The following is a 27,760-nucleotide window of genomic DNA, read 5'->3' as shown; positions in this document are numbered from 1 at the left end:
GGACCCTTTCTACGCGCTGCAGCCCCTCGCCCCAAGCTGCTCGTCCCACAGCGCCGGGTCAGAGATCCGCCATTGTCGGCATGGAGCCGAGCTCCTTGACCGACCTTTCCTCTCCTCCCGCGGTCTCTCTCTCCCTCTAAAATGATGCCTAGAGTGTCGCGTGAGCACTCCGCACTCACTCCGCTTCTCACCGTGCTCCCTCTCTCGCTCTACAGGCGCCGCCGCCTCATCCCGAGCTAGCAGCGCCGCCGCCGCTGTCGATCTCCTCCTCTGCCGCTTTCCAGCAGACGCAAGCTTGTCGATGAGCTTCAGGGCGTGCTAAGGCACCCTCCAGTGCTCCCGCGCTCTTCCTCTCCCTCTCTGCGCGTCACTCTGGCTCGCCAGAGCTGCGCCGCTACGTCCGAGTCGCCTCGCCGCATGTACCGCCGCCTCCGGACATCCTCCGCCGCGGGGAATGTCCTAGGCGAGTTCGCCTCGTTGCGCTCTCCACCCCCGTGTAACCCGCACAGGCGCTAGCGCTCCACAGCGCCACCCCGCCAAGCTCGCCGTTGCCGGCCATGGGCGCCACCGCGTCTCGCGCCTCCCGGTCCACCAAACAGTGTGAACGCAGCACCACCCCGCCGCGTTCGGTATTGAAACGTGTGGCTCACGTGCTTTGTCCGCCACGCTGGCGCTGCCACGTCGTCTGGAGGCCGCACCGGATGGGAAATGGACCTGCGGTGAACAACTTGACAAGTTCAGGGGCCCATTTTCCGCGTTTGCAAGTTCGTGGACCGGACTGGCACAGGCCGATAAGTTAAAGGGCCACCAGTATATTTCACTCTTTTTATTATGAGTTATTATGTACTTAGATATACACTATGTTTAGATATATAGTAAAAAATGTATTTAAAAGAGCTAAATTGCCTTATCATTTGGGATGGAGGTAGCAGTAATTTCCACTAGGCCCATATGTGAAACAGCGAATGGCCCTATTTGAATTGTACAAGCGCATGATACATGGAATTTTTCCTCGGCTGTAGTGTGTCGAAGCAAGTGAATCGCTCATCTTTGTACCGGTATAAATTACATTAGGCTTAGGCCACGTTTAGTTCCAAAAAATTTTGGTTTTTTGCTCATCACATTGAATCTTTAGACGCATGCATGGAGCATTAAATATAGATAAAAAAAACTAATTGCACAGTTGGGTGAGAAATCGCGAGACGAAACTTTCGAACCTAATTAGTCCATGATTAAACACTAATTGTCAAATACAAACGAAAATGCTACAATTGCAAAACCCAAAAATTTTCACGAACTAAACGTGGCCTTATAGGTTGAACTTTACCACAAGGTAAACCGAGGATTATTCTACTATTGGGCTCTTTCAAAGAAATTGCAACAGAATGGACTTGCACACACACCGTAACTACATTCTGAGGGCCAGTTTAGTTCCACCCCATTTTGCAAAATTTTTCAAGATTCCTCGTCACATCGAATCTTTAGACGCATGCATGAAGTATTAAATATAAATAAAAAATAAAACTAATTACATAGTTTAGACAAAATCCACGAGACGAATCTTTTAAACCTAATTAGATTATGATTAGACACTATTTATCAAATAACAACGAAAATACTATAGTAACACTTTGTCAAAAATTTTGACATCCAAACAAGCCCTGGATCTCATCAGAGACTAAGCGCTCGCGCAGTTCCCGACCCCCCGGGACACACGGGATAGGATCATGGCTTACCTGCAAACAGGGGGCAGAGAGGATGGCGCCATTGACTTGACCACTGGGGGAGGAGAGGGGCAAAACCGGCATTTCCTCCCGGCAGTTCAAACTCCCCTACCTGCACGGTGGACTGTGGTCACAGCTAAGCCTGGATAATGAGCCGGCTCGGCTTGTTTGGGCTCAGCTCGTTAAGATAATGGCTCGTTATCCTAACGAGATAGAAAGCCAGCTCGGCTCGGCTTGTTAAAAGCTCGAGCTGACTTGTTAAGCTCGTGAGCTAGATATAAAAAATACACAAAATATAATATTTGTATTTATCTAAAATTTAAGAATAATAATAATACAAAAGAAATGCATCTAGACCAGTTATCAGTCAATTTATAGGGTCTAGACCAGTTACCAGTCAATTGTAAAGTGCAAGACATGAAGTAATACAAAAACTAATACAAGTTTTGATACTTTTTTCTTGAAAGCTTGGCTCGTTTAGCTCGCGAGCGGCTCACGAGCTGGCTCGAGTTGGCTCGTTATAGCTAACGAGCTAAAATCTTGGCTCGGCTCGGCTCATTATCATAACGAGTCGAGCCAGCCACGAGCCGAGCGAGTTAACGGGCTTCGAGTTTTTCGTCCAGCCTTAGTCACAGCACACACCACATTAATGGTGCCACTAACCTATATCCACTGGAGGACTCCGTTTGCTCGGAGAAATTGGAGGAATCTGAAGAAATTTGTGAGAGAAAAATATTATTCTAAATAAAAAAAGAAACGGATCAAGTCGAGTTTAGAGACAACACGAAGAAATTAATAAGTTTATACTATAATGGTGCCCACTTAGGCCTAGTTTAGATTACAAGTTTTTTCACTCTCTCTTCGTCATATCAAATCTTTGGACACATGCATGGAGTATTAAATGTAGATAAAAAAATAACTAATTACACAGTTTGATTATAAATTACGAGACGAATCTTTTGAGCCTAGTTAGGCCATGATTGGACAATAATTATCAAACACAAACGAAAGTACTACAGTGTCACGTAATGATTTCTACCTCAATTAGCCTTAACCACCCAGTGCGAGGCTGCGAGCGGCCGGCCGGCCAGAAATGACCAGACCGGATCAAGTTGCCGGGCACTGTGCCGAATAAATCTCCGAGCGAGAGTGAGGCCGCCCGCTCGCTCGGCTCCACAAGGTAAAGGGAGGATCATCAGAGACTAGCAGCAAAGCCGGTCGAGATCCCTTCCCTCCTCCGGACTCCACTCCTCCCCCTTCCCGCGCACGCGCAGTTGGTGCGTCGTGTCCGTGGCTGCCTCTGCCTGCCTTTCTTCTTCCTTTGGCCTGCTGGCCTAGCTAGCTTCCCCTTCACCCCAAAGGCACCAACCAGTGGTGGTGGTGGCAGCCGCAGGAGCCGAGGACCTGGGCATGAGGAGCCAGGGAATCTAGAGAGAGTGTGGGCGAGGAAAGGAAGGTAGTAGCTAGAGCAATAGAGACTTGCTCTTGACAAAAGCGAGAGTGACTGCCGGGGCAGGAGGAGGGAGAGGGACCATTTCTTGGTGCCTCCGGTTCCTGGGCTGCGATCATGAGGTCTCGGAGAGGGAGGAGCAGTTGGGCCATGATGAGCCTCCTACAGTGCTGAGACTGAGAGAGAGGGAGAGCCCTGGCCCTGGGGTCGTCGAGAGAGAAAGAGAGAGGAACAACAGAGAGTGATTGGGAAAGAGATTGAGGTGGTAGAGAACGAAGAAGAAGATGAGCTTCAACAAGAGCAGGGGTGGGGGATTGGGTGGAGCAGGAGCAGGAGCAGGAGGAGACGAGCTGGTGCTGCGAGGCTCCATCTCCAAGAAATGGACCTTCCTCCTCTGCCTCGGCAGCTTCTGCATCGGCCTCCTCTTCACTAGCAGGTACGTTATGGTTATGCTGCCTGCGCGCCCTGCCCCAATTCCTCCTCCTCCCTGTGGCTCTTGATTTGGTGTTCCGAATCCGTCTCCGCGATTTGTTGTTCTTACTTACAACGATCTAATAACCCATGATCCTACTACTACGCGCAAATTCACTGACAAGTCGACACGAATTCGTGGTTCTTGAGCTTTCGTTGTTTCCCAAACTTGCACACGAATTCGTTGCCTAGTAGGCTCCATCACTCAACTAGTTGGCACAAATTTGAAAGAATCAAAGCCATGGCACGGGCTCCCTTCCCGTCCCACGAGTACGATTCAAGTTCCCTGTCTGTCCAGACTCCAGAGTGTCTGTCCACTCTTCTTCTATCTCCTGCCTCGCCCTCCCTGGTCAATGGGGGTACCTCCCTGCAACTATTGCGGCTGCTGTACTTCCGTCGCCCGTATCGTACTCTGTCTCCACTCAACCAAAGCAACAGTAAATCAGGAGGGCCACGAATGATGGCGGGCGCCCGTGGTGAACGTGGAAATTTCCAAAGAAAGATTCGGGGTTGCCGCCGTGCTGCGGTTGCATCGCCGGCAGGTAATAAGGTAAGGCGGACGGACCATGTATCCCGTGCGCACTGCGGACTGCGCTCCGCCTCCGTGAAAGGCGAGCGCTACCTGTCGACGCCGGCCCGCCGACAACACAGACACTCACAGCGGCCTCTGCTTTCACCGAGGTTGCTCCGGCCCCGGGCCCACCAGCAGGGGGTGGTAAATCTTTTTTTTTTTTTGCCTGCACCTTCCTATTTCTATTTCTATTTCTATTTGTGCTTGTTGATGGTAAAAAAGGAACAGACGCCACAGACCGAAAGGTCTAATCTTGTTGACCATTCCTGCTGATCGATCATCTTTAAGTTGATCCTGCAATTGGTTTTCGCGCTTCCGTTTGTTGAGGAGCTTGCTGTTGAATACAGCAGTATTCTTTGTTCGTCTGTCAGAGGTTTATAATGTACTTGGACAGACTGCAACTGCATTCCCCCATAAGCAAACTGTCCGAGTACTCGAATCTTTACCGGGCACCAGACGTTCAGGCTCCTGAAAGTGTGCCACTCTTCAGCACTTTGAAACAGAGCTGCTAAACACTGATTACGCAAGTGCTAAACGACTGATTGGTGCAGGATGTGGACGATGCCGGAGCCGAAAGAGATCATCAGGAGGTCGAGACTCGAGGTGGAAAAGACGAACCTTGTCGCCGGCGACTGCGCTCCCAAAAGTGTATGTACACTGCAGTTTTACTTTCAGTGTTCTGGCGCTGCACTTGTGCTCTGAACCACCATCAACAGGTTTCTAAACTTTCTCCTCGTGGTGCAGATCGATGATGCAAAAGACGTTCCTGGAGAGGTTCCAAGAACTCAAGATGTTATACAGTAAGTACCTAGCCACGGTGCACAATCCAGTTCACTCTTGACAGCAATCAGCAATGCTGTATTTGTTTCTGTTATGGCTTAGTAAACTCTTTTCTGTGATCAATCAGGACACTGGACAAAACAATATCGAACCTCGAAATGGAGCTTGCATCTGCAAAGGCGTCACAGGAATCCATGCTCAATGGTGCCCCGATGTCCGAATCCACAGGGAAATGGAAATACTTCATGGTCATTGGCATAAACACTGCGTTCAGCAGTCGGAAAAGACGAGACTCAGTCCGTGCTACATGGATGCCTCAAGGTTAATTTGCAGGATCTTGTGCTTCCAGTAAACCTCCTGCCTTGTAGTATAATTTCTCTGACCTTTGGTTTCCACAACAGGTGAGAAGAGGAGAAAGATGGAGGAAGAGAAGGGCATTATCATTCGGTTCGTCATCGGTCATAGGTGAGTTTAATTCATGTGGGACATCTTTTTTTCTTGAAATGACGAAGAGAAGGGCATTTTTTTTCTTCTTCATGCAGTTATGAGCACAGTGACATTTTCTTGAAATGTACTGCTAATAGTTAGTAACTGTACGTTGTCAGCGGACAATGACTTACTGTTACTAATTCAGAAACTTCTGTTTTGTCATAAACTTAGTGCGACTCCTGGCGGCATACTTGATCGAGCAATTGATGCAGAGGACAGGAAACATGAGGACTTCATGAGGCTGGTAAATTTCCGTTGGATTCAGTAGGATGTTAGCTGTCTGTGTATACCCACGTGCTGAACTGAAGTATCCTTGGAATGCATGGTTCCCAATCATTCAGGACCATGTTGAAGGGTACCTGGAACTGGCAGCAAAGACCAAAGCGTACTTCGTCGCAGCTGTGTCCATGTGGGATGCTGAGTACTACATCAAGGTCGACGACGATGTACATGTAAATATAGGTGCGTGCAAAATATTACCCTCTGATCTTACTCTTCAGTGCAGTAGTGTCGTTCCATATTCAGGTCTCGGCAAATACTCTAGTAAACTAACAAGATTTTGCTACACTACAGCAACTCTTGGAAACACGCTAGCAAGACATCGCTCCAAGCCTCGAGCTTACGTTGGCTGCATGAAGTCTGGCCCAGTGCTAGCTCAGAAGTAAGTCTAGTCTCAGTGCTGCCATTAGCTCTGCCTGTTGTCGCAGCAGCAGTATAAAATGTTCTTGTTCTTGTTGTTAGGGGCGTGAGGTACCACGAGCCTGAATACTGGAAATTCGGCGAATGGGGAAACAAATACTTCCGACACGCGACCGGTCAGCTGTACGCCATCTCCAAAGATCTGGCCTCCTACATAGCACTCAACCAGTAAGCAGTTCCACTCTAATATTCCCCTGTTCTTCCTTTCTGTTTCTTTTACAAATATAAGAGTTGCAAGCCATTGACCATCATGATTGGATGGCGACATTTCAGGCATGTTCTGCACAAATATGCTAATGAGGATGTATCCCTGGGATCCTGGTTCATCGGATTGGACGTCGAACACGTCGATGACCGTCGTCTTTGCTGCGGCACACCACCAGGTATACCTGATGCTTTCCCATCTGTTTGTTTAGCACACATACATAGTTGCTTCCTCTACACGAACCAGTTGTTGTCAACATGTGATGTAAGTGGACTTCCAACCGTATGGGTGGTGGTTGGTCCTTTGCATACACATAATGCTTGATCTGTATGGATTATATAGGGAAACAGGCCGTTCGGGGTAGTTGATGGTCAACTTCAGAGAGTAGGTGCGCCATCAGCTGTCATAAGCATGTGCTTGCCAACATTGTTTGTGTTAACCACCTTAGTAAGTAGTCTGTCATGACATGAGACGTCTGAACTTTCCTTTTGAGGGTTACACTTCTGGTATGATTGAATTTGAAGCTGCAAAATGAAGAAACGTTTTACCTTAGAACCGTAGTGGCAAAGACGCATCGTGTCATGTCTGTTCAAGCGTAAGAGCAGAGCTATCAGCTGAAATGGTTTTCTGCCTAACATGCACACCGAACTTACAGTCACTTGAGTTTGATGGAACAGAGTAACCCCAGTCAGATTTTGTGGTGCATTTGAGCTGATTATGCTTGGCAAACTTGTGCAGATTGCGAATGGAAGGCGCAGGCGGCGAACGTGTGCGCTGCGTCGTTCGACTGGAGCTGCAGTGGCATCTGCAAATCTGCTGATCGGATCAAGGAAGTCCATCAGCGCTGCGGTGAGAGTGAGAATGCAATTTGGAATGCAAAGTTTTAAACCCAAGATCGCCCAGCCCAGATAATACAAGGAAAGCACATACATACGTACGTATACAAAAAAACATGGCTCAACAGTGTGTGGCACCGGAGGCATATGGTGGTTCACTCTGCTTTGCAAGTGCAGAACCAGACTGAAGAGCATGAGATTGAGAGCGCAATGTACACTCAAGTGTACATGCATTATGGTAGACAGGAGTTTTTTTTTTTTTTTTGGGGGGGGGGGGGGGGGGGGGGGGGGGGGGTGTTTTTGGCTTAGGAATTGCATTATTGTATGGGGACTTTTCTTTTTTGGTGTTCGAAAAGATCCCAGGTTTTTACTCATAAAGAGAAGATAGGAGAGGATCATGTTGAGGAAGAGAGTGAAAGGAGAGGGAGACACGGCATCTCCCCCCACCATTCTTGGAAAGATCCTCATTGATGGTACTGGTTGATTTCAAATAACACAATAAATTTCTTCTCCATGTTAGTTCATTTCACTTTATGCACTGAATTCTCAGCGTTTTTTTTTGGCAACCCATCTCTTTCTAACTCTGGTTCTCGCTTCCCGAGGAGTCAAACCTACAACTTTGATCACATATATAAAAATTTATTAATATTTATGATATATAATTAGTATCATTAGATAGATCGTTAAATCTGGAGTTACAGATATTTCTAATGTTTTCTATAAACCTAGTCAAACGTAAACGAAAAGTTTGACTGATAGAAACCCCGTAACAAGCACTCTAGAAGTGCATTTATTTTTTTTCGGAGGGAGTAGAACTTGTGCTTCGTTGTGCGTCTGTTATTTTCCCTTATCAGAAGGAGCAGGAAAGATACGTACGTCCCTAGGACTTCTGCTATAAATGTGGCCCAAGTAAGTGCCTGGTTGGGAAAGCCCAAAAGCACACAGGCTTGTAGGCCGCTGCCATTTTTATCTTGTGAAGACGACTCATGTTTCCATAGGTTTCATGCTACCGCATGTTCGCCTTCTTTGCTCGAACCCTTGCCGCTCACAACATGTGTCGACGTGCCATGCATCTTGGTGATGTGCGCAATCATGCAGGTGTAGTAGGGGCAAGGCATAGTTCCGCTGCCCTTGTGTTTATTAGCTATGAAGATAAGGGCTCGCTAGCGCCTGGCCGTCTGGACGCACACGGAGTCCGGACCCCATGCCTACAATACTTTTCCTGCATCGTTTCATGTGCCAACGTGGGGCCCACGCCACCCCGTACATCACCAGCATCGAGAAGAGGGGAAGAGAGCGATGGATGCCTAGCCAGCGTCAGGAGCAAGAGGAGACACCGAGCGAGGCAGCAGAAAGCGAGGAGGGAGATGCAACACCCGATCTACTTTTGAAATATTTAGATAAAACACTTGTAACATACGTCTGAAGTCAGATGAAACACTTGAAGCATGCATATGAAACACTTGAAAAAAATATCTGAAAAACACTTAAAACCATTGCAAAAACATACGCAACATGCAGAAAACACTTGCAATATATGTGTGAAACATATGCAACAACAAATAAACACACTTGTAACGTACATCTGGAAAATAGATGAAACATTAGGAATAGAAGCTTGCAACATACTATACAACCATTGCAACATATGCAACATCTCGATCTACTTTTACAACATCCAGATAAAAAACTTGCAACGTATCTATGAAATATCTGAATCACTTGGAACAGATGCTTGACCAACATATGTTTTCAAGCGCAACATCTACTTGCTGCTCGGACAAAAATAGAGGTTCATCGACGCGGAGCTCGACGCCACGAAGTGACACGAAGGTCGCCGGTGTGGAGCTCGGCGGCACGGACCTTAGCTGGGGCCACGACAGGCGGATCACGTCTACGACGGGAGGCGGGCGTCCGGGCAGATGCACGCACGCGTCACGGGCGAGGGAGGGGTCTGTCTCGTGAGCAGGGGCGCAGCGCGCAGAGCGACCGGGCGATGTGGGTGGGTGCGGCACGGGTGAGGGCGGTGTCCGTCCGGCGAGCGGAGACGCAGCGCACAGAGCGAGCGAGCGAGACTGCCGCGGTCCGTCCGGACCGACGGACGCGAGAATTACCGGTGAAGATACGAGATGTTAGTTGGAGCCACTAAAATCCCTGTACCTTGAATGGAAAGAGAGAGAGGGGTACGGTCGAAGGCAGAATACTAAAAATAAGCTGGTCACGGTGTGATTGCAGGGCTAGTCCGCAGTCATGTTTCATCGGCGGTTGCAGACTTGCAGTGCTAACTAGAGTCTGCAACTGGCGTGGTCGGTTCTCGGTACCCATCGAGCGAGAGAGAAAAACAAAGCGGTTGACTGTCTACCTTCGGGGACCTCCTTCGGAAGGCGGGGAGGCGCAGATTGGTTGATTCGCGGTGGTGTCGGAGATCGAAGGGCGGAGGCGCTTCTTTGGCCGAGTTCAGCGAACGCGAGGGAGAGGGTCCAGCTTCTCCTCGGCGTGCGTGCATGCGGCGCTCCTGGCCGAGTCGGGGATCGGGAGGCGGCGCGCGGATCCGATTCTACGACGATCTGGCCGGCGGCGTGGCCGTTGACGCTCCGGCCCCTGCTCTCGCTGCTGTGCTGGCGCTGGTCTGCCCTGATGGGCCAGATGGGGTGGACTGCGGGAAGCTGGGCCTCGGGCGGTTGAGGGAGACACGGCGGCTGCTGCGGAGCTGGGCTGCGGGTGCGGAGCGGGAAGGTGAGGCGTGAACCGAGCTTCAGCAGGCTGGTTGAAAGTTTGCTAAAAAAAAATGCAGGCTGGTTGAAAGAGCGGGCCAAAAGGATGTCAGGCTGCAAAAAAGGAAAGAAACACCCTTTTCTTTTTTAGAGAACCTGATACAATTTTATAAAACCTTTCCCTTTTTTCACTAAACCCCCCTAAATTAACCATTCCAAAATAATTAAATGCATAGGGATGAATGCATCAAACATGTTGTTTACCTATGATTCATTGATGAATTTTTTCCTCACATCTAAATTTGAAGCTTTCTAAAGAGATTAAAGCAAATTTGATACATTTTGCAAAACAAAAAAAAATCTAAAAATCAAGATAGACGTTACTAAATCAGAAAAATGCTCAGGCAGCACCCAACTAAACCACAACCAATTTCACCGACCCTAATGCTCAAACTTACTAAGCAAAGCGTAATCGACTCACCTTATCTTGCTGAAACAAATGGCTATGCATGGTGCAATCGAGAAAAACCTAATAAAGGTCATTTATTAGGAAACCAACATCGTCATTCGACGGTCGAAAAAACAAACTCATTTTCACCCCTTGTAGGGGCGAATCCGCATACACAAGGTGAAAAATAAGACCATATGGAATGCCCTATTGGGACCTTCTGGAACTCAAGCGTCGAGCTCCCGTGCGTCACTTTCCAGGAACACTAGCGTCGTTGTCACATTGTACGTCATGTCTACTTCCCTTGAACTTGGCGTTGGTATTGCCATCTTCTTCATTTGGTTCCTCCTCTTCATCGTTGTTTTCTCTTGCGGTACGTAGCCTTTCCCGCGGTTAAGATGTGGCAGATCCCAAGTGGACTTACCTCCTGATGAGTATCTAAAACTCTGGGTTACCTAGACCACCGGTAAACACCATGATGACATATTAACCCCCTAATTGATTCTCCAATCAGTCAGGGATTCGGGGGCTATACCCAGTAGGTGCGCTCGCGCGGTCTCACAGGATACCAGGCTAAGCACCCTGGGTATACGCGCGTGGCTCTCGTTAAGGCAGCATTGCAACTCCATAAACCATTGTGCATCCTCGGGGTCATCCAAAGCCACTTCACCATCCTCGTCATCACCGCCGCATACCATGTCTTCGACAAAATCATCCAACGTAAAAAACATAATTTTCATCGATGGCATGACCGACTGATGAGGTTCCGTCTCCACCACGATCCTTTGTCATGTCAGATCCATGGTCTGTTTGCTGCACTGAAGTTCCTCCGTATGCAGTTAGCTCTCGCATCTCCTTCGTCGTGAAACTTTCAAACTATGTAGCCCTAGATGAAACCCCATTGGATCAAGTGAGATTTTACATCAACGCCATCTAGCCGACAATGCTCGTTCTTGCAGCGTGAACATGGGCATATGATTCCCTGCTGATTCGCAGTCAAAGCATGCTTTCGAGCACTATCAATAAACTTCGTCACTTGTGACACGAAAGAGGGTGCTATCCTTGATATCTTGTACATTCATTCTAACCTTTTCCAACATGGTAATTAAGCTCGTAGCGGGAAAATATATTTTAGACACATCAATATATGGATCATCTTATCATATAATGAGATGGTGCATGGCATAACATGTATATCTTATCTTTCTCTAACACACAAAAAAAATACACGAATGACATTATTACAATGATATATGGAGCTATATATACCTTATATTTCTCTCACATAAATAAAAATATACATGCATACAAATAAAACCAACAAGATGATGAACTAGATCTAGTCTCTTCTCTCGCTCCTCCACCATAGATCTAGATTTAGATCACCATAAAACCACCAAAAAATTCAAAACAAGCACAAAAAAGGATATGAGAGAGCATACCAATCTCCTATATATGGCCATCTCCCTCAAAGAAACCAAGAGCAAAACCTCCCCCTTGAAAAATGAACTTTTTTCTGAGTTCTAGAGCACTTCACCTTGTAAAAAATAATGAAGAAGCTCGTGGAGGAAGAATATGGGGTGGTTGTGCTGCGTTTATAGCATTTAATTAACGGAGACGTGCAACATAATGCAGCCACCTCCATTAATCATTAATGGAGATGGTCATCGTAAAGGGACCGCCTCCGTTAATGGTCCGTTAATGGTGGTGGGCAGCGTAGGATGACTACCTCCATTAATTCTTCCTTCTTAAGCCGATCGTTTCTGTTAATGGAGCATTTATGGAGGTGATCTTCTAATAAGGCCGCCCACCTCCGATAATCGTTTAATAGAGGCATCCGGCTTAAACAGTCCACCTCCATTGATGGAGGATTAACAGAGACGTCCTGCTTAAGGCGACTGCCTCAGTTAAACGTTAACGGAGGCGCACGCTTCTCCTCCGGTGCCCCCGCTATTAACGGAGGCCGCGTCCTGTTGCGCCCCCCTCGATCGGCTAATGTTGGCGGGCCTATCTCTCAAAATCTTTTTAGTAGTAGTGAGGTTCCATCCTATTTGGTATTCTTCTTATTATTCTTCTGCAACCTAGTCATAAGAAAGTATTCCTTCTGTTGTTTCAAATTATATGTTATTTAGTTTTATCCTAAGTCAAAATAGTCTAATTTTCATCAAGTTTATAGGAGAATAGATCAACATCTGGCACGCTAAAGTAGTTTCATTAAATCATACTGAAATATGCATTGATAATACATTTATTTAGTTTTGTAAATGCTATTGGATTATTTTTAATTTGATTAAAATTAGAGAGGCTTGATTCAAGAAAAAAATAATATAACTTAGAAAACAAAGGAAGTATAGAAGGCAATTATCTCGGCCGTCCAGCGCTTTTCAGCGTACACAGTCACGTACGAGCAAAGTTCATCAGCTTTGCATGGTGCATCGTGAATTTGCAGGCTGTGCGGACCACAATGCAAGTTGGAGATCGGTGGATGCCTGCTTTTGCATGCACAGTTGCGGGCGGCGTACGTCGTGTTATCCGCTAGCGCTGAGCCGCTGACCACTCCCTGCAGCGCTTTCCTCGACCGTGCATCATTATATCAGTAGATATTTACATGGACTTCGCTATATGCATATGCATGTATCGACGCTCTGTGGATTCGTCATATGTTGGACATATCTCATGCGGTCAAGATCTGTTAAACTAAAACCGACACCAAGTCTCACAAGAATCGTGCGTGGCGTGGCGTGTGCCGTGCCGATCGGCCCATAGGCCATAGGTTATATGTATGTTCAAGCAGCCAGCAAACCGTACACACACATATATTCCCGTGTAATATTCGACTCTATACTATGTGTCCACATTCTCATCATGCGCAATATCTTGATGTCCTTATTCAAATTTTGATAGTGGTGTATGTAGTCTGCTTAATTCCGTAAATTGTGTAATAGCTTGTTTTAACTTTGTCTTAAACTCAAACATATTTTATAATCATTCTTTCAGTGGTAGATGATACGACCGTTGATAGCATGTAGTGACTTCGTTAATCTCAAAATCTACTAGATCAGTCTTTCAGAGTTATTAATTCATAGAAGTAGGGTCTATGTGCGTGCATTCATAAAAAAGGTGAGCGTGCATTCATATATTACAGTCTCTGTCTTTAATAACTATCAAATATATATCATAGTGTACCTAATGAACCTAGTTTAATGATCTAGATGTTTGTATTTTTTTTATAGACTTGATCAAAACTAGAGACATTTGATTTAGAAAAAATTAAAACAACTTACAATTTGGAATGGAATGATAGATGTTTATAGAGGCGACACCAACTACAAATTGATTTTGACCATCTCTATTAATTAATGGGTTATGTAGTAGTGTATAATTCATTTTTTTCATTATATTAATTGGATGCCATTATTGAAGCCTTCCACTTAGTTCTCACGTGACGTGCTTTAATAAAAGAGGACTCAGAAAAATTATTTAGCACCCTAAATATATAATCTTAAATGAGAAAGTTGTCAATCAACTATAAAATTATATATCTCGTTGATCACTACAACTTGTATGTAGAGAATTTCTTCATCATAAGAGATTATTTGAAACATTCGTAATTTTGTATAAATATTTTTGCCACTAAACGGGTTGTTAACCATAAACTTTTATTAGATCTCACTGAGCTCTATAGTTTTGATATAAAGTTTTTCTTATCTGATTCCATATTAAAAAGTTATCCATTAGGTCACTTAATACGTCATCTTTTAAAGATGAATTTCTAGATGTAGCCGTTTAAGATGGCCAACTCTAGAAATAATCCAATTTCTCAAGGCTCTTGAGCTGGCTGCAACTGGAATGGGCCATGGTTATGGGCCCCCTGCCGTGTAGCACTGTGGACCGTTCTAGGAAAAAATATGTGTACGCAAACTATAGTAATGCAACAAAGTTCCGTTTATTCAAAAAAATGCAACAAAGTTCCGAATTGATGATCCCATGCATGTACATTATTCCAGCAATATAATTATAGCTACATAACAGTGTGGCAAGAAAAACTGAGTCTTGCACAAAAGATAAACATAATGTAATTAATGTTGGAATACAAAATAATCACATGCTTCTTCCCAGAAGGATCTTCAACAATTTTAAGCTTCATCTCCATAGACACTGACCATCAAATTGCAAGGCCAACTTAAGGCAGGAGTTACGGGCTCTGATTTCTAAACTAAATTGATATATCAGCGACCTAGCTTTCACAGAAAAATTTAGAATATTAAGGCCAACCAAGCTGGCTAGCTTGTATAGTGTCATGTTTTGATTTCATTTCTATGATCATCTGGCATGGCACTTTCGTGGCTGATGGGGGAGTTTGACTGAGATCTAGACAGATGAGCTGGCGTCCATATGTGATGATGTGAGTCCATATATATCTGGATCTTTATTCCTTCTATTGTCAATGTGCAATACGTGCTAATTTACAAATACTCTATCTTTTTGTTGAATTGTTAAAAGTGTATCAACTGTTGCATTCACATGTCCTGTTCTTGCTCATGCATTTGACTTTGGCACTTGCATGTACGGACAGATACATGCATTTATTTTGTCTTGTGGATTTCTACGATCTTATCTCAAGGATAGATAACAACACTGATAAGACAAATGCGCTATATTATGCTGAAACATTGATCAGCAGGCACCGCAAGATAAAAAAAATGGAAACAAGCTACTCCTAAGTAATGTAGACAACTATATGCCGTTTGGAAATTGAACTCTAGGGTCGACAAATATTTGGTTTAATATTTGGCACAAGCAAACATTTTGCAGGAAATTGAGGACAAGATGGAGATTCTTAATACTTGACAGGAAACTAAATTGTTATTCCATATAGCTACTCTTTAAAGTTATTTAAAACAATAAAAACTTATCAATTCACTAACATAACATAACAGAGGAAATACATGTGTTCTCCTGCAGCCACATATATATCTTAACGGATCAACTAGCAATAACTCAAGCACCCCACATATTTCCAAATCGTTTAAATTTAATATTAAGCGGATGATATACTAATATCCATATCGTTATCAGAGTAGGATTATTAGAGCACAAGGAGGTGCCATTATTATTTTTAAGTGAACCAGGAAGGAACGTGTGTGGCAGGCGGCGGTGTGACCTAGCCAACGATCATTTAGGAGTTTGATCTGCCAATTACATGCATTCTTATTTTCTTACGGACAGGAACGTGGCTAATGTTATTGTATACTGCAACCACGTCCGTACTGACCGTACTACAGCATGTCCCAACTCCCAAGAGAGATTGTTTGGTCAGATGTCCAGGTGCATCGTACGACTTATATCTGGAGCTGTCCTTGTTTGCATTGTCTTTGTCTTTCCTTTAGTACATTTCTTGCCAGAATCTGTGACTTTGTTCCGTTCTGGTGTGCGTGCTTGGGTAGTTAAATTAATTTGCATGTATGTTTCATCATGATATACGTAGTAGATTTGGTCCATCAATGACGGTGTTGATTTTGCTGTCATGCATCTATCCTTTAGTTTTTATTTTCCTGGGAGCAGGTGACTTAGGTGAGTATCGTGCTTTGGAGTTATCCCGCTATGCAGGTTACGTATGTAGACATTGGAAAGTTCGATCTTCCCATAAGTTTTGCCGTGGGCGCGGTGATAGTGATACTTCACCCGTCGTTTAGCTTCTGAATTATTCTATGTCTACTTCCAGAGTGTTCATGGCAGCGGATCAAAACAAACCACACGTACTTGAACTCAGCGCCTTCCAACATGTTGGTAGCGGATAATTTTGTACTTCCTCCATTATAAATTGTGATTCGTTATGCCTTTTCTATATACGTAGCTTTTACTATATATCTTGATCTAGACATAATATATATCTAGATGCGGAATAGCAAAAACTATGTATCTAAAAAAGTCAAAACAAGACTTACAATTTGGAATAGAGAGTACAAAACTAAAGTACCTTACGTCTGCTGCTTGATAGATGAAACCACGGATGAACTCTATTTCTTGCATGAAAGCTGCACATCCGCTACTTATTTTTGCGGGGAAAGAAGTGTCTTCCGTTCACCCCCAACGTATGTACAAAATTAAGTAAATCAACTGTGATCAAACCTAGCGAAACGCCTGTGATGCCTTTGGGGTTCACTGGTAGAGAATAGAGCTTTACTCTCGGTGGGGAACTCCCTCTAGTCTCGGTTCCCCACCCGGGAGCAAGAATCCGGGACTAAAGGGGGGTCCTTTAGTCCCGGGTCAGGAACAGGGACTAAAGGAGGACCTTTAGTCCCGGTGGGTAACACCAACCGGGACTAAAGGTGCCTCTTGACATGCCACGGTGGCCGGTACCTTTAGTCCCGTTTGGTAATACGAACCGGGACTAAAGGTTTTTTTCTTTTTTTCTTTTCTTTTCATTTTTTTGTTTTCTTTTCAAAATTGGTTTTCGAAGTCGTATTGTACGCTGCTAATTATACATTTATACGCGTGTATAGTATGTTTCGGTTCAAGCACAATGAATGTATTAAATCACACAATTCAAGCATATATATATATATATATATATATATATATATATATATATATATATATGCATGCATCATATATATATTTACATGCATGCATGCATATGTGTATTTTACATTATATTATTTCATGTGCATATATTACAAAAAGATTGCATTACAGTTGTTGTGATATAACAAGTTTTCTCTCGTCCTCTAGCTTGGCTTCCATGGCAGTGTTGGGTCGAAGTAGAACTCGTCCTTGGAATCGATGACCTGCTCATTAAAAAATCCGGCTATAGACTCTTGAATTGCTTTGATTTGGTCTTGCCGTATGACCTTTTTCTTCAACCATCGAGTCTACAGGTTTGAATTAAAGGAAAATAAATTAATATATGTACATATATATATATAAAGACATAGTAACACAATCAATAATAATAATTAAATGAATATATAGTGTATTTTTAACGTACTTTGAGTCTCTCTGTAGGAGTTCTTTGGGAGACCACCTTGATAAACTTGCAAACATAGTAACCACAGTAGTTGTTCCCCTGTTCCTGCCTTAGACACCACTTTACGAGAAAAAGATTTGTCATCCAATCTGGTGATCCAGTGAAAGCTATATGTTTAATTAATAAAGATGATGCGATTTAGGGGACTTACTTTCAAAGGGATTACATTCAGTGGCGCTTTGCATTTTTCCATGTGTTGCTTCTCAATAAAGGTTTTCCAAACACTACCCAATAAAAAATTTGCCACATCATCAGATATAGTTAATCATCCTGTTTGTATGTATATATAGTTGCTAGAGATACCGAAATTACCTCTGAATAATATCTATCATATCTTGGTAGTCTTGTTGTGGTTTTCTCATCGAGTCATAGATTATCAAGTGACTTTTCACCAGATCGATGTCCATCAATATCCAGTGATTGCTGTATGTGTTTATAGGATATAACGCATAGCACTTATTAATTAACTAGAATCAACATATGAGCCATTAAGGATGATCGACATTATTAACACTCACTTGAAGTTGTAGGGAAAGAGTATATCCTTCTTGTGGCGATGGTTCACTAAGAAGTTCATGAGGTTACTCTCTGACTCAGACTTCCAATTAGTCTTTGGAGTAATTGGGTCTTTGAATACTATATGGGGATCAACAAAACCAATTTCATTGCAGCCTTCCTTTCTGAGCTCTGTCATTGTAAATCTGCATATATATAGTACTTGTTAGGATAATTTATATGCATATACACACATATGATGATTTTAATAATAGATCGAAAGAATTATTACTTACAGGCAATAGCATCTAATGATAACTTTGTCTAGAGAGGTCAGGTGGCATAGTTGATGAAATTCTGTAAAGTCAACATACATAACATCATCGCCACGGAACCAATGTTCGTCTCTAATTCTGACACCAACGCAGAAGTCTCCACCGGTAGACGCCTGCATGTACCACTTGTTTAGCAGGTACATTTGCGCCCCCAGATCAGATAAGGCTTGAGGGTTGTATAGACTCTGGCCTAGTACAAATTTTTTCTTCCAAATATCAACCTCCGCCGCACTCTCAATGTTTCCATCACCAAACATCTGGTAAAGGTCGAGACCAGTCTTATCAATAAATTCACCAAGGTGATCCAAATCGACATCCGAAGGTATGTTTACCTGATGCATTAATCCTAAATTCGAACCATATTCATTACCAACAACTAGCGGAGGGACTGATTGGTGCGCTTGTTGTCCGAGTTGGGCAACTCCTTTCCCTGTCCGCTTCTTTTTCTGTGCCGCCTCAATTGACTTGGTGAGAGTGCGGTCATAGTCTGATAACGTTGATTTGGATGGCTTACGAGATTCCCGCTGTTGTTGCTGGTAAGAAGCCACCATTTTTCTTAGAATATCTAGAGCTACGAAGAAGTACGGTTTCTCCGGGTTTCTCCTTGCTTCTTGATTCTTTTTAAGTTTGTCATAGAATCTAGACATATCTTTTTATATGCATCAGTTCCTTCTTCCTTCTCTTCAGATATTATTTTGGGAATAGCCCTTGGTTTCACGATGGCTTTCTTTGCCGGTGGGGACTGGTTCTTCGTTTGCGGGGCTAGCCTCTTGCTAGGCTTCTTGGTAGGCGGGGCGGGGGAGGTGTTGGAGACCTCCTTGGAGGTGTTGGCAGCGGCGTTGGAGACCTCCTTGGAGGTGGCGGCTGCGGCATTGGAGACCTCCTTGGAGATGGTGTCGATGCAGCCTCGCCTTCCAATACAATGTCATCGTGCAGAGCACTATGATGATCTGGCGATTAAACAATTGGATTTAGGTTGGGGGAGGATCTGCTACAAAAAAAGGAATGACATATTATTATGAGCAGATTGTTAATTATTTAAGCCAATACAAATTAATGATGTAGTGTTTTCATCCGCACGTACCTATGGTGAGGTAGTTCAGGAGGAGGTGGAGCCGACATCCCGGGAATGATGATGTAGCGCTTGCGCCATAGAATGAATGTCTTCTCCGCTTCTCCTAGAGTCTTCTAGCCGTCACCTCTAGGAATGTCAAGAGGCAAATTACTAAAACCTTTTTCAGCTTTATCTACCGAGATGGTAGCATATCCTTCTTGGATTATATTCCCATGAATCCTTGGTGTCTTGGTTCGGTCGATAGGATTAACAAGACCAATAGCCACCTTGATTGTGGAATTCCCCTTCGGAATGTGTAGCTCACACGATGTACAAGGTTCAATGACGTCATCCATAGGGAAACGCAGTCTTGTGTCCCCTTGATTTGGTATCTCCGTGGAAGTGCAGCTGCTTTTCAACTGAACAGATTGGCTAATATTGATTCCTGGCTTTGATGCCTGCTTGCTTGCACTCACTGCTATTTGCACTTGCCTTCTGATTTCCTCCTGCATTCTCGCTTCAAGGTTTTTTTTCCGCTCCTGTGCTTCACGCACCGCTTCCTCCAACCTTTGGAGCCGCTGTGCCTCTTCTTCCTTCTTTCTCTAGCGGCTTCTGTAGGAAGGTCTATCCTGAGGGAATCCATGCTTCCACGAGACACTTCCTTTGCCTCTAGTTCGGCCACCATGTTCAATAGTCCCGATGGCGTATGTCAGCTCATCCTTCTCTCAGTTGGGCCTAAACGCACCACTAGCAGTAGCTCTCTAAGCATAAAACAATCTTTCTGCTGCTTCTTGTAGTCTCGCGCCATAAACGCACTTCCCTATCTCCTGGTCCAGTGTTTCCTCATGAGCGAAAAACCAATTCTTTGCACGTTCTCCCCACTCGAGTGATTCTGGTCTGATACCCTTGGCAAGAAGGTCTGCTTCCATTTTGTTCCACTTCTTAATGGCAGTCGGGTAGCCACCTAATCCCAAGTTATGGTGGTATGTCTTCTGTTGGGCATTATGTTGGTTCTTTATCACCCGACTCACACCCTCTTCCGAAGTCTTGTACTGTACAAACTCATCCCAATAGGGCCTCTGCTTTGAGATCGGGCCTGGGACAGTAAAATCTGGTGCTATGTTCTTCTTGACATACGTCGTGTATAGGTGTTTCTTCCAAGTCTGAAACTGGGTGGCCATCTTCTTCATTGCCCAATCCCTAACTTGCTCCTTCAATTCATCACCATCTATTATATCATCATAACCATATGTTTGGAGCATGAAATGTACCAAGACATCTTTCCAAATTAATGTCTTATCACGATCGGAGACAAAACTGATATGAGGAGCATTGGTCTTCTTCTTCCATTCACGGGTACTGATCGGGAGCCAGTCCCATACAAGGTAATCACAGTGGTGCACGAATTTCATTTTATTCGGCCCCCCTGGTTCTCTTGTATCCACATTGAACTCCGAGATGATGAAGCGGCCCTCCAATAGCTTTTTGGGACCTCGAACATTTTTACTCTTCGTTGTAGTTGTTGATGTCGATCCAGAGGGCTACAAAACATAAACATTATTTTTAATGTCATGAGCACACATAAGACATATGATAATATATATAGCTAATAATAAAAAATATATACTTGGCCAATATGTTGTTGCTCATTTTGTTCAAGAGCTAAGTAATGACTCTCGTCATCTGCATCCTCTTGCACGTTATTTTTAGCACCATCATCGCCGGCAACTTGAGTGCCAGTGTTGATCAAATTCATCATCAACTCCTCCTCATCCATGTTTCTCGGGTCGGCCATCTAGCTTCAAAAAACAAAACCAATATATAGTACGTCAAATCTTTGCTTACATGCGTAAAATCTACGAACAATATGCATTATTAAATCTTGCCCCTCGATCACGGACGCAATTCGCCACACTAGGGCGAACTGCGTCGGTACTAGGGCAAATTAGGGCTATACATAAACGGCCGAGGGCAAATTGCGTCGGTGACTAGGGCGAACCACGTCGGTGACATCAACAGCGCGGTTCGCCCTGGTGTGATTGTTTAGCGTTAACGATAACGATAATACGAATGTTGATCGACTAGGCCACGAGAGAGGGCGGTGTGACAAGAGTGACGGTGCTCCACTCCGCCGTATATATGTCTGTACACATGGGTGAACGAGGGCAGCGGTGCTCCACCGTATACATAGAAACGCATGGGCGAACGAGGGCGGCGGTGCTCCGCGATGTATATATACATGCATATGAATACAAATGACGTATATATACATGTCGGCATGGTGGCCGGTGTGCTGACGACGATGACGTGAGGTGGGCTGGCGTGCTGACGACGACGACATGATGCGGGCCGGCGTGCTGACGACGACGACGTGAGGCGGGCCAGGGCGGTGTCGGTGCGTGATGTTGTGATCCTATGTACCATGTGAACCATGTAGTCATTCATCATATGAGAAAATTCTATGCTGATAATGGAAGTATAAGTCATTATGAAATGTAAGTATATGTGTCTTATTGCTAATATAACCATTACTATTTCTGAAATGATAAGAATTTATTTTCTTCTTCTACAGGCACAGTACTTCTCTGATGCTATGATATAAAGTTTGAAGATAGTCTTCCCGAAAAAATATGTAATGCTCATATTACTTTAGCAACATTAATATATTATATCTGTATTCAAAGTTCACAAATGAAGAAACGTTGAAGTTTTCCTTCATTTTTATATGATATTTGCGTATATAAAATCTAGGACATTTGTAATTTACTTTAGAACATCTATATTCGGTATCACAGCAAAATATAACATTTTTTGTTTGTGCAGATTTTATTTGCTGTAACGTTTTAACTACTTCGCGCATGCCAAAACTGTCTGGTTTGCTGTCAGAAAAATACTTTGACAGTTTTGCTTATTTCATTCATTCCTTGACAGTTTTGAACCGCTAGGAAAATTCTAGTCCCAATAGTGTTCATCGAAACAACTACGAATAATTGAACCAGAACAAATAAGATTGTTGCCCATATCAACATACGATCATTAGCTAGTGATGTTTCCAAACATAATACTCGATCCACCGTCTGAGAATGTACGTAGCTATAGAGAGACGAACTGTCACCTTAGCGGGCATGGTGGAGGGGCCACGGGCGCGCGCGGAGGAGGGCCACGGGCACACGCGGTGGAGGCCGCATGAGGAAGAAGAGGGCGGTGGTGTCACGAAAGACGAACGGACGGCGGCGCGAGGAAGAAGAGGACGGCGGCGTCACAGATTAAGACGAACAGACGGCGGCGCGAGGAAGAAGAGGGCGGTGGTGTTCGACGAGGAAGAAGAGGAGCGGATCGATCTGCGCCAGGCGTTGGCGGTTATATATCAGGGAGATTTACTCCCGGTGCCAGCCACCAACCGAGAGTAAAAGACCTTTACTCTCGGTGCATGTTACCAACCGAGAGTAAAGGTATACCTTTACTTCCGGTTGGTAACACGCACCGGGAGTAAAGGATTTTTTTTGGTGGGCCATGAAACTGCAGCCCACCTTTACTCCTGGGTGGGCTTCCCACCCGGAAGTAAAGGTGGCCTACAGTTTCGTTTCCCGCCTGTTTTAAGCAATAGTCTTGTTAAATACAATAGAAATGCAATAGTTTTTGTTAAATACATAGTAAATTAAATAAAAGGCATAAAATTATTTTGTTAAAAATATGGATTTTCTTTTTCTTTATTGCACATAGGAAAAATCTATAACCTAACTTTTTTATTTTATGTTACAATTATAAAACATAATGTAACTAATATTTATTATTTCGTTAATACAAAAATGTAGTGTTTAATTAAAATTATTAAAACTATTGGTTTTGGACAGGAAATTTGTTTTCACATCATTTTAACGTTAATATTTTAATTTTTCATCACTCAATATCCTAATTTACCTTTTTGAGAGAGAAATCCCACCAAATCAAACATTGATTTAATTTGAAACATGACATAATAAACATCTGAATTCACAATTATTACATAATATCTCAAACACACACTACATTAAATCACTATATCATCAAGTGGGCACAGCAGTGAACTTCTTCTTTACGTATGTCCCTTGGTTATGATCGCGTCGTAACCATGGAGTGTCCTCATCATTTACCAAGATGCTAGGGTCTTTGTTCACTTTGAAGGGTAGAATTCGGTCATCCTTTTCATAATCTTCTGACATATCCAAATTGTCCTCAATTCCCACGATGACTCTTTTCCCTGAAAGAACTATGTGGCGCTTTGGCTCTTTAGTTGAGTCATTATCGTTTTCTCTCTTTTTGGTTTGGTGGACATATCATTGATATAGAACACCTGATTCACATCCTTGGCAAGGACGAATGGTTCGTCTTTGTACCCAATATTACTAAGGTCTACTGTTGTCATTCCATACTCGTTGTCTACTGTTACCCTACCTCCAGTCACCTTGACCCATTGGCACTTGAACAATGGGATCTTCAAAGTAGGTGCATATTCTAGTTCCCATATTTCATCTATGCGTCCATAATATGTCTGCTTATTCCCATTCGGGTCTGTGGCATCTATGTGGACACCACTGTTTTGGTTGGTACTCCTTTTATCTTGGGCTACTATGTATAATATGTTCCCATTTATCTTGTACCCTTTGTATGTGATGATATGCCATGATGGTTGCATAGCCAATAAATACAGTTGCTCATGGATGCTCTCATCACCTTGACATTTTTTTCGCAACCAACCGCCAAAAGTTTCCATGTGCTTACGCGTAATCCAAGCTTCAGTCTTCCCTGGAAACTCGGATCGTAAGAGATCCTTGTGTGTCTCAATATACGGATCTACCAAAGAAGAGTTCTGTAGAACTGTGTAGTGCGCTTTATTGAAATAATCATCATTCGTACCAATATATGTTTTCCTCCCTAGTGTCCACTTTCCGCTTAGTCTCTCCTCATGTCTCGATTCAGGAACACCAATCGAGTCAAGGTCGGGAATAAAGTCAACACATAACTCAATGACCTCTTCTGTTCTATAGCCCTTGGCGATGCTTCCTTCTGGGCGAGCACGGTTGTGAACATATTTCTTCAGGACTCCCATGAATCTCTCTAAGAGGAACATGTTGTGTAGGAACATAGGACCGAGAATGAAAATCTCCTTGACTAGGTGAACTAGGAGGTGTGTCATGATATCAAAGAAGGAAGGAGGGAACACCAACTCAAAGCTGACGAGACATTGAACTACATCATTCTGTAGTTTAGCTAGATCAGTTGGAGCAATTGCCTTCTAAGAAATTGCATTGAGGAATGCACATAGCTTCATGATGGCTAGACGTACATTTGGAGGTAGAATTCCTCTTAATGCAACTGGAAGTAATTGCGTCATGAGAACGTGACAGTCATGGGACTTTAAGTTACAGAATTTCTTCTCTGGCACATTTATAATACCTTTTATATTTGAGGAGAATCCAGATGGTACCTTGATGTTGTTTAAGCATTCAAACATGATTTCCTTCTCCTCTTTGCTTAGAGTGTAGCTAGCAGGACGTAAGTAATGGCGTCCATCATCTATCTTCTATAGATGCAGGTTGTCTCTTTCTCTCAAACAATGCAGGTCCTGTCGTGCTTCAAATGTGTCCTTAGGCTTTCCATACACACCCATGAAGCCTAGCAGGTTCACACAAAGATTCTTCGTCAGGTGCATCACGTCGATCGAGCTGCGGACCTCTAGGACTTGCCAATAGGGTAGGTCCCAAAATATGGACTTCTTCTTCCATATGGGTGCGTGACCGTTAGCGTCGTTCGAAATAGGTTGGCTTCCATGTCCTTTTCCAAAGACGACTTTCACATCATTGACCATATCGAGTACATCCTCACCAGTTTAGTTGCGAGGCTTGGTCAGTTGGTCTGCCTTCCCTTTAAAATACTTGCCTTTTTTTCTTACGGGGTGATTTGCAGGAAGAAATCGACGATGGCCAAGGTACACGACCTTTCAACATTTTTTCAAGAATACACCTCTAATATCACCGAAGCAGTGTGTGCATGCATTATATCCCTTGTTTGACTATCCTAAAAGATTACTTAGAGCAGGCCAATCATTGATTGTTACGAACAACAATGCTCGCAGATCAAAGTGTTCCTGTTTGTACTCATCCCACACACGTACACCTTCTTTGTTCCACAAAATGAGAAGTTCATCAATAAGTGGTCTCAGGTACACATCGATGTCATTGCCAGGTTGCTTTGGGCCTTGGATGAGCACAGGCATCATAATGAACTTCCGCTTCATGTATAACCAAGGAGGAATGTTGTAGATACTTAGAGTAACAGGGCAAGTGCTATGCCAACTGTTCTGCTCTCCAAAAGGATTGATACCATTTGTACTTAAAGCAAACCTTAAGTTTCTTGCGTCATTTGCAAACTCTGGGAATTCTCTGTCGATTGCTCTCCACTGGGACCCATCAACAGGGTGTCTCAACATATTGTCTACCTTACGGTCTTCTTTGTGCCATCGCAACAATTTTGCATGTTCTTTGTTTCTGAATAGACATTTCAAGCATGGTATTATAGGAGCATACCACATAACCTTGGCAGGGATTTTCTTTTGTGGATGTTCGCCCTCAACATCACAAGGGTCATCTCGCCTGATCTTATACCGCGATGCATGGCATACCGGGCATGCATCCAATTTCTCGTACTCTTTGCCATGGTACAGGATGCAGTCATTAGGACATACATGTATCTTCTCGATTTCTAGCCCCATAGGACAGACAACTTGTTTTGCTTCGTAGGTAGTGGCAGGCAATTCATTGTCCTTTGGAAGCATCTTCTTTTGGATTTTTAGTAACTCTCCAAATCTCTTGTCAGATACACCATTCTTTGCCTTCCATTGCAGCAATTCTAGTGTGGTTCCCAACTTTTTCTGCCCTGCATCACAAGTTGGGTACAACAATTTCTTGTGATCTTCTAGCATCCGCTCGAACTTGATCTTCTTCTTTTCGCTTTCACATTCTCTTTGTGCGTCACGAATGACCTGACAAAGATCATCAGCCGGATCATCTTCTGCGGCTACCTCTTCTTCAGCTTCTCCCATTGCAGTATCATTGAAGCACGCACCATCGGGAATAATATTATTGTCGTCCCATTGTTCTTCTTCACATTCTTCCATTACAACACTGGTTTCTCCGTGCTTCGTCCAACAAATATAGTTTGACATGAAACCCGACTTGAACAAGTGTGAATGAAGAGTCTTTGAGCAAGGATATTCCACCGTATTCTTACATATGGCACATGGGCAGCACATAAAACCGTCGTGTTTGTTTGCCTCGGCCGCACGTAACAAAGAATGCACGCCATCAATGAACTCTTGGGAGCGACGATCAGCATTGTACATCCAATGCCGGCTCATCTGCATTATATGACATAAATACCATATTAAAACCTAGATCATAATTAATTATTTATACAACATGCGTGCCACCACAAAAGGTACAAATTTATGAAAGCATCCCTACAATGTAGACAATCCCAACTACCACTAAAAGAACTAAAGCTAAAATATATTTCAGGAGCACAAGGATTTCGTGACCAATCTCAACTAAAACAGACAGATCCCCCGATTGTGTAACATCTTTGGGCTTCTTCGGCTGGATCACTGCCTCATTAGCCGCCGTATCTGCCTATTGTGCAAGATATTTTTGCACGAGTTCAACATACTCTTCCTCTCAGTAGAAGCCTGAACATCGTCCACTGCCATCCCATTGAAATTAAAACAAAAAATTAGAACTTTAATCACAACCATCATGAAAATAGGTATAAACTAACCATAATCATTAAATACGATAAAATAACTCATATTGCGATCCGGACACTTGTAGAAGATATGATCCTTGTTGGGACCCTCCTTCTTCACTCGGTACTCCATCATAATCTTCGTCTCATCACGACACTTGCCGCATGGAATGAGAGGGAGGCCTGACCTAAGTCGCTTTAGAAACCCATGAGAGGCCGAGGACCCGGAAGCAGTTGCCATCTACTCTCTAAACTCATTTTTAATACACTATAAATTTCTCATTTTATAAACAAATAAAATTAAGAAACTATAAAATTATCTATATCTCTAAACAATAATATTTTTAATGGTCATTGTGTTCTCGTCTTTTACTGCGGCGGGTAAGTAATTCACATGATATTTCTGCAAATTAACAGAAGAATGGGAGTGTACACACATAACAATCGATTATCATTTATATTTATATATATACTATGTTTGGGTACGGTGATTGACAGACTACTGCGACGATATCGGGACGTGTGAATAAATAACCATCCGTACTAGTTGACATTGCTTACGTGATCATCTCGGCGAGCATTTCTCCACCGGACGGCACCGTACTTGGCCACGGAAGAGCTCCAATTCTACGAGGAAGGGAACATGGTCTTCCACGACCGTTGCCGCTCTCCCTCGTAGA

The 27,760-nt window shown here is 43.6% G+C and overlaps 1 protein-coding gene across 1 annotated transcript; it reads left to right on the top strand.

Annotated features, from left to right (window-relative positions):
- Positions 1-2,867: 2,867 nt before the first annotated feature.
- On the top strand, positions 2,868-7,468 carry LOC136483784 (probable beta-1,3-galactosyltransferase 2). Its single transcript, XM_066480950.1, has 11 exons — positions 2,868-3,610; positions 4,768-4,864; positions 4,961-5,016; positions 5,124-5,317; positions 5,398-5,461; positions 5,657-5,729; positions 5,827-5,947; positions 6,059-6,146; positions 6,227-6,352; positions 6,458-6,567; positions 7,128-7,468. Exons 1-11 carry the CDS (start codon positions 3,459-3,461, stop codon positions 7,274-7,276), a joined length of 1,230 nt encoding a protein of 409 aa, XP_066337047.1. The 5' UTR covers positions 2,868-3,458; the 3' UTR covers positions 7,277-7,468.
- The last annotated feature ends 20,292 nt before the right edge of the window (positions 7,469-27,760 follow it).

The sequence above is a fragment of the Miscanthus floridulus genome, chromosome 1, assembly GCF_019320115.1.
Source record: "Miscanthus floridulus cultivar M001 chromosome 1, ASM1932011v1, whole genome shotgun sequence".
Classification (NCBI taxonomy): Eukaryota; Viridiplantae; Streptophyta; class Magnoliopsida; order Poales; family Poaceae; genus Miscanthus; species Miscanthus floridulus.
This window is presented reverse-complemented; position numbering and strand designations above follow the sequence as displayed.

Coding starts and splice junctions, on each gene's coding strand:
- LOC136483784 (XM_066480950.1), top strand. CDS start 3,459: ATGAGCTTCAACAAGAGCAGGGGTGGGGGATTGGGTGGAGCAGGAGCA. Junction 4,865..4,960: donor GCGACTGCGCTCCCAAAAGT/GTATGTACACTG, acceptor CTCGTGGTGCAG/ATCGATGATGCAAAAGACGT. Junction 5,462..5,656: donor CGGTTCGTCATCGGTCATAG/GTGAGTTTAATT, acceptor TCATAAACTTAG/TGCGACTCCTGGCGGCATAC.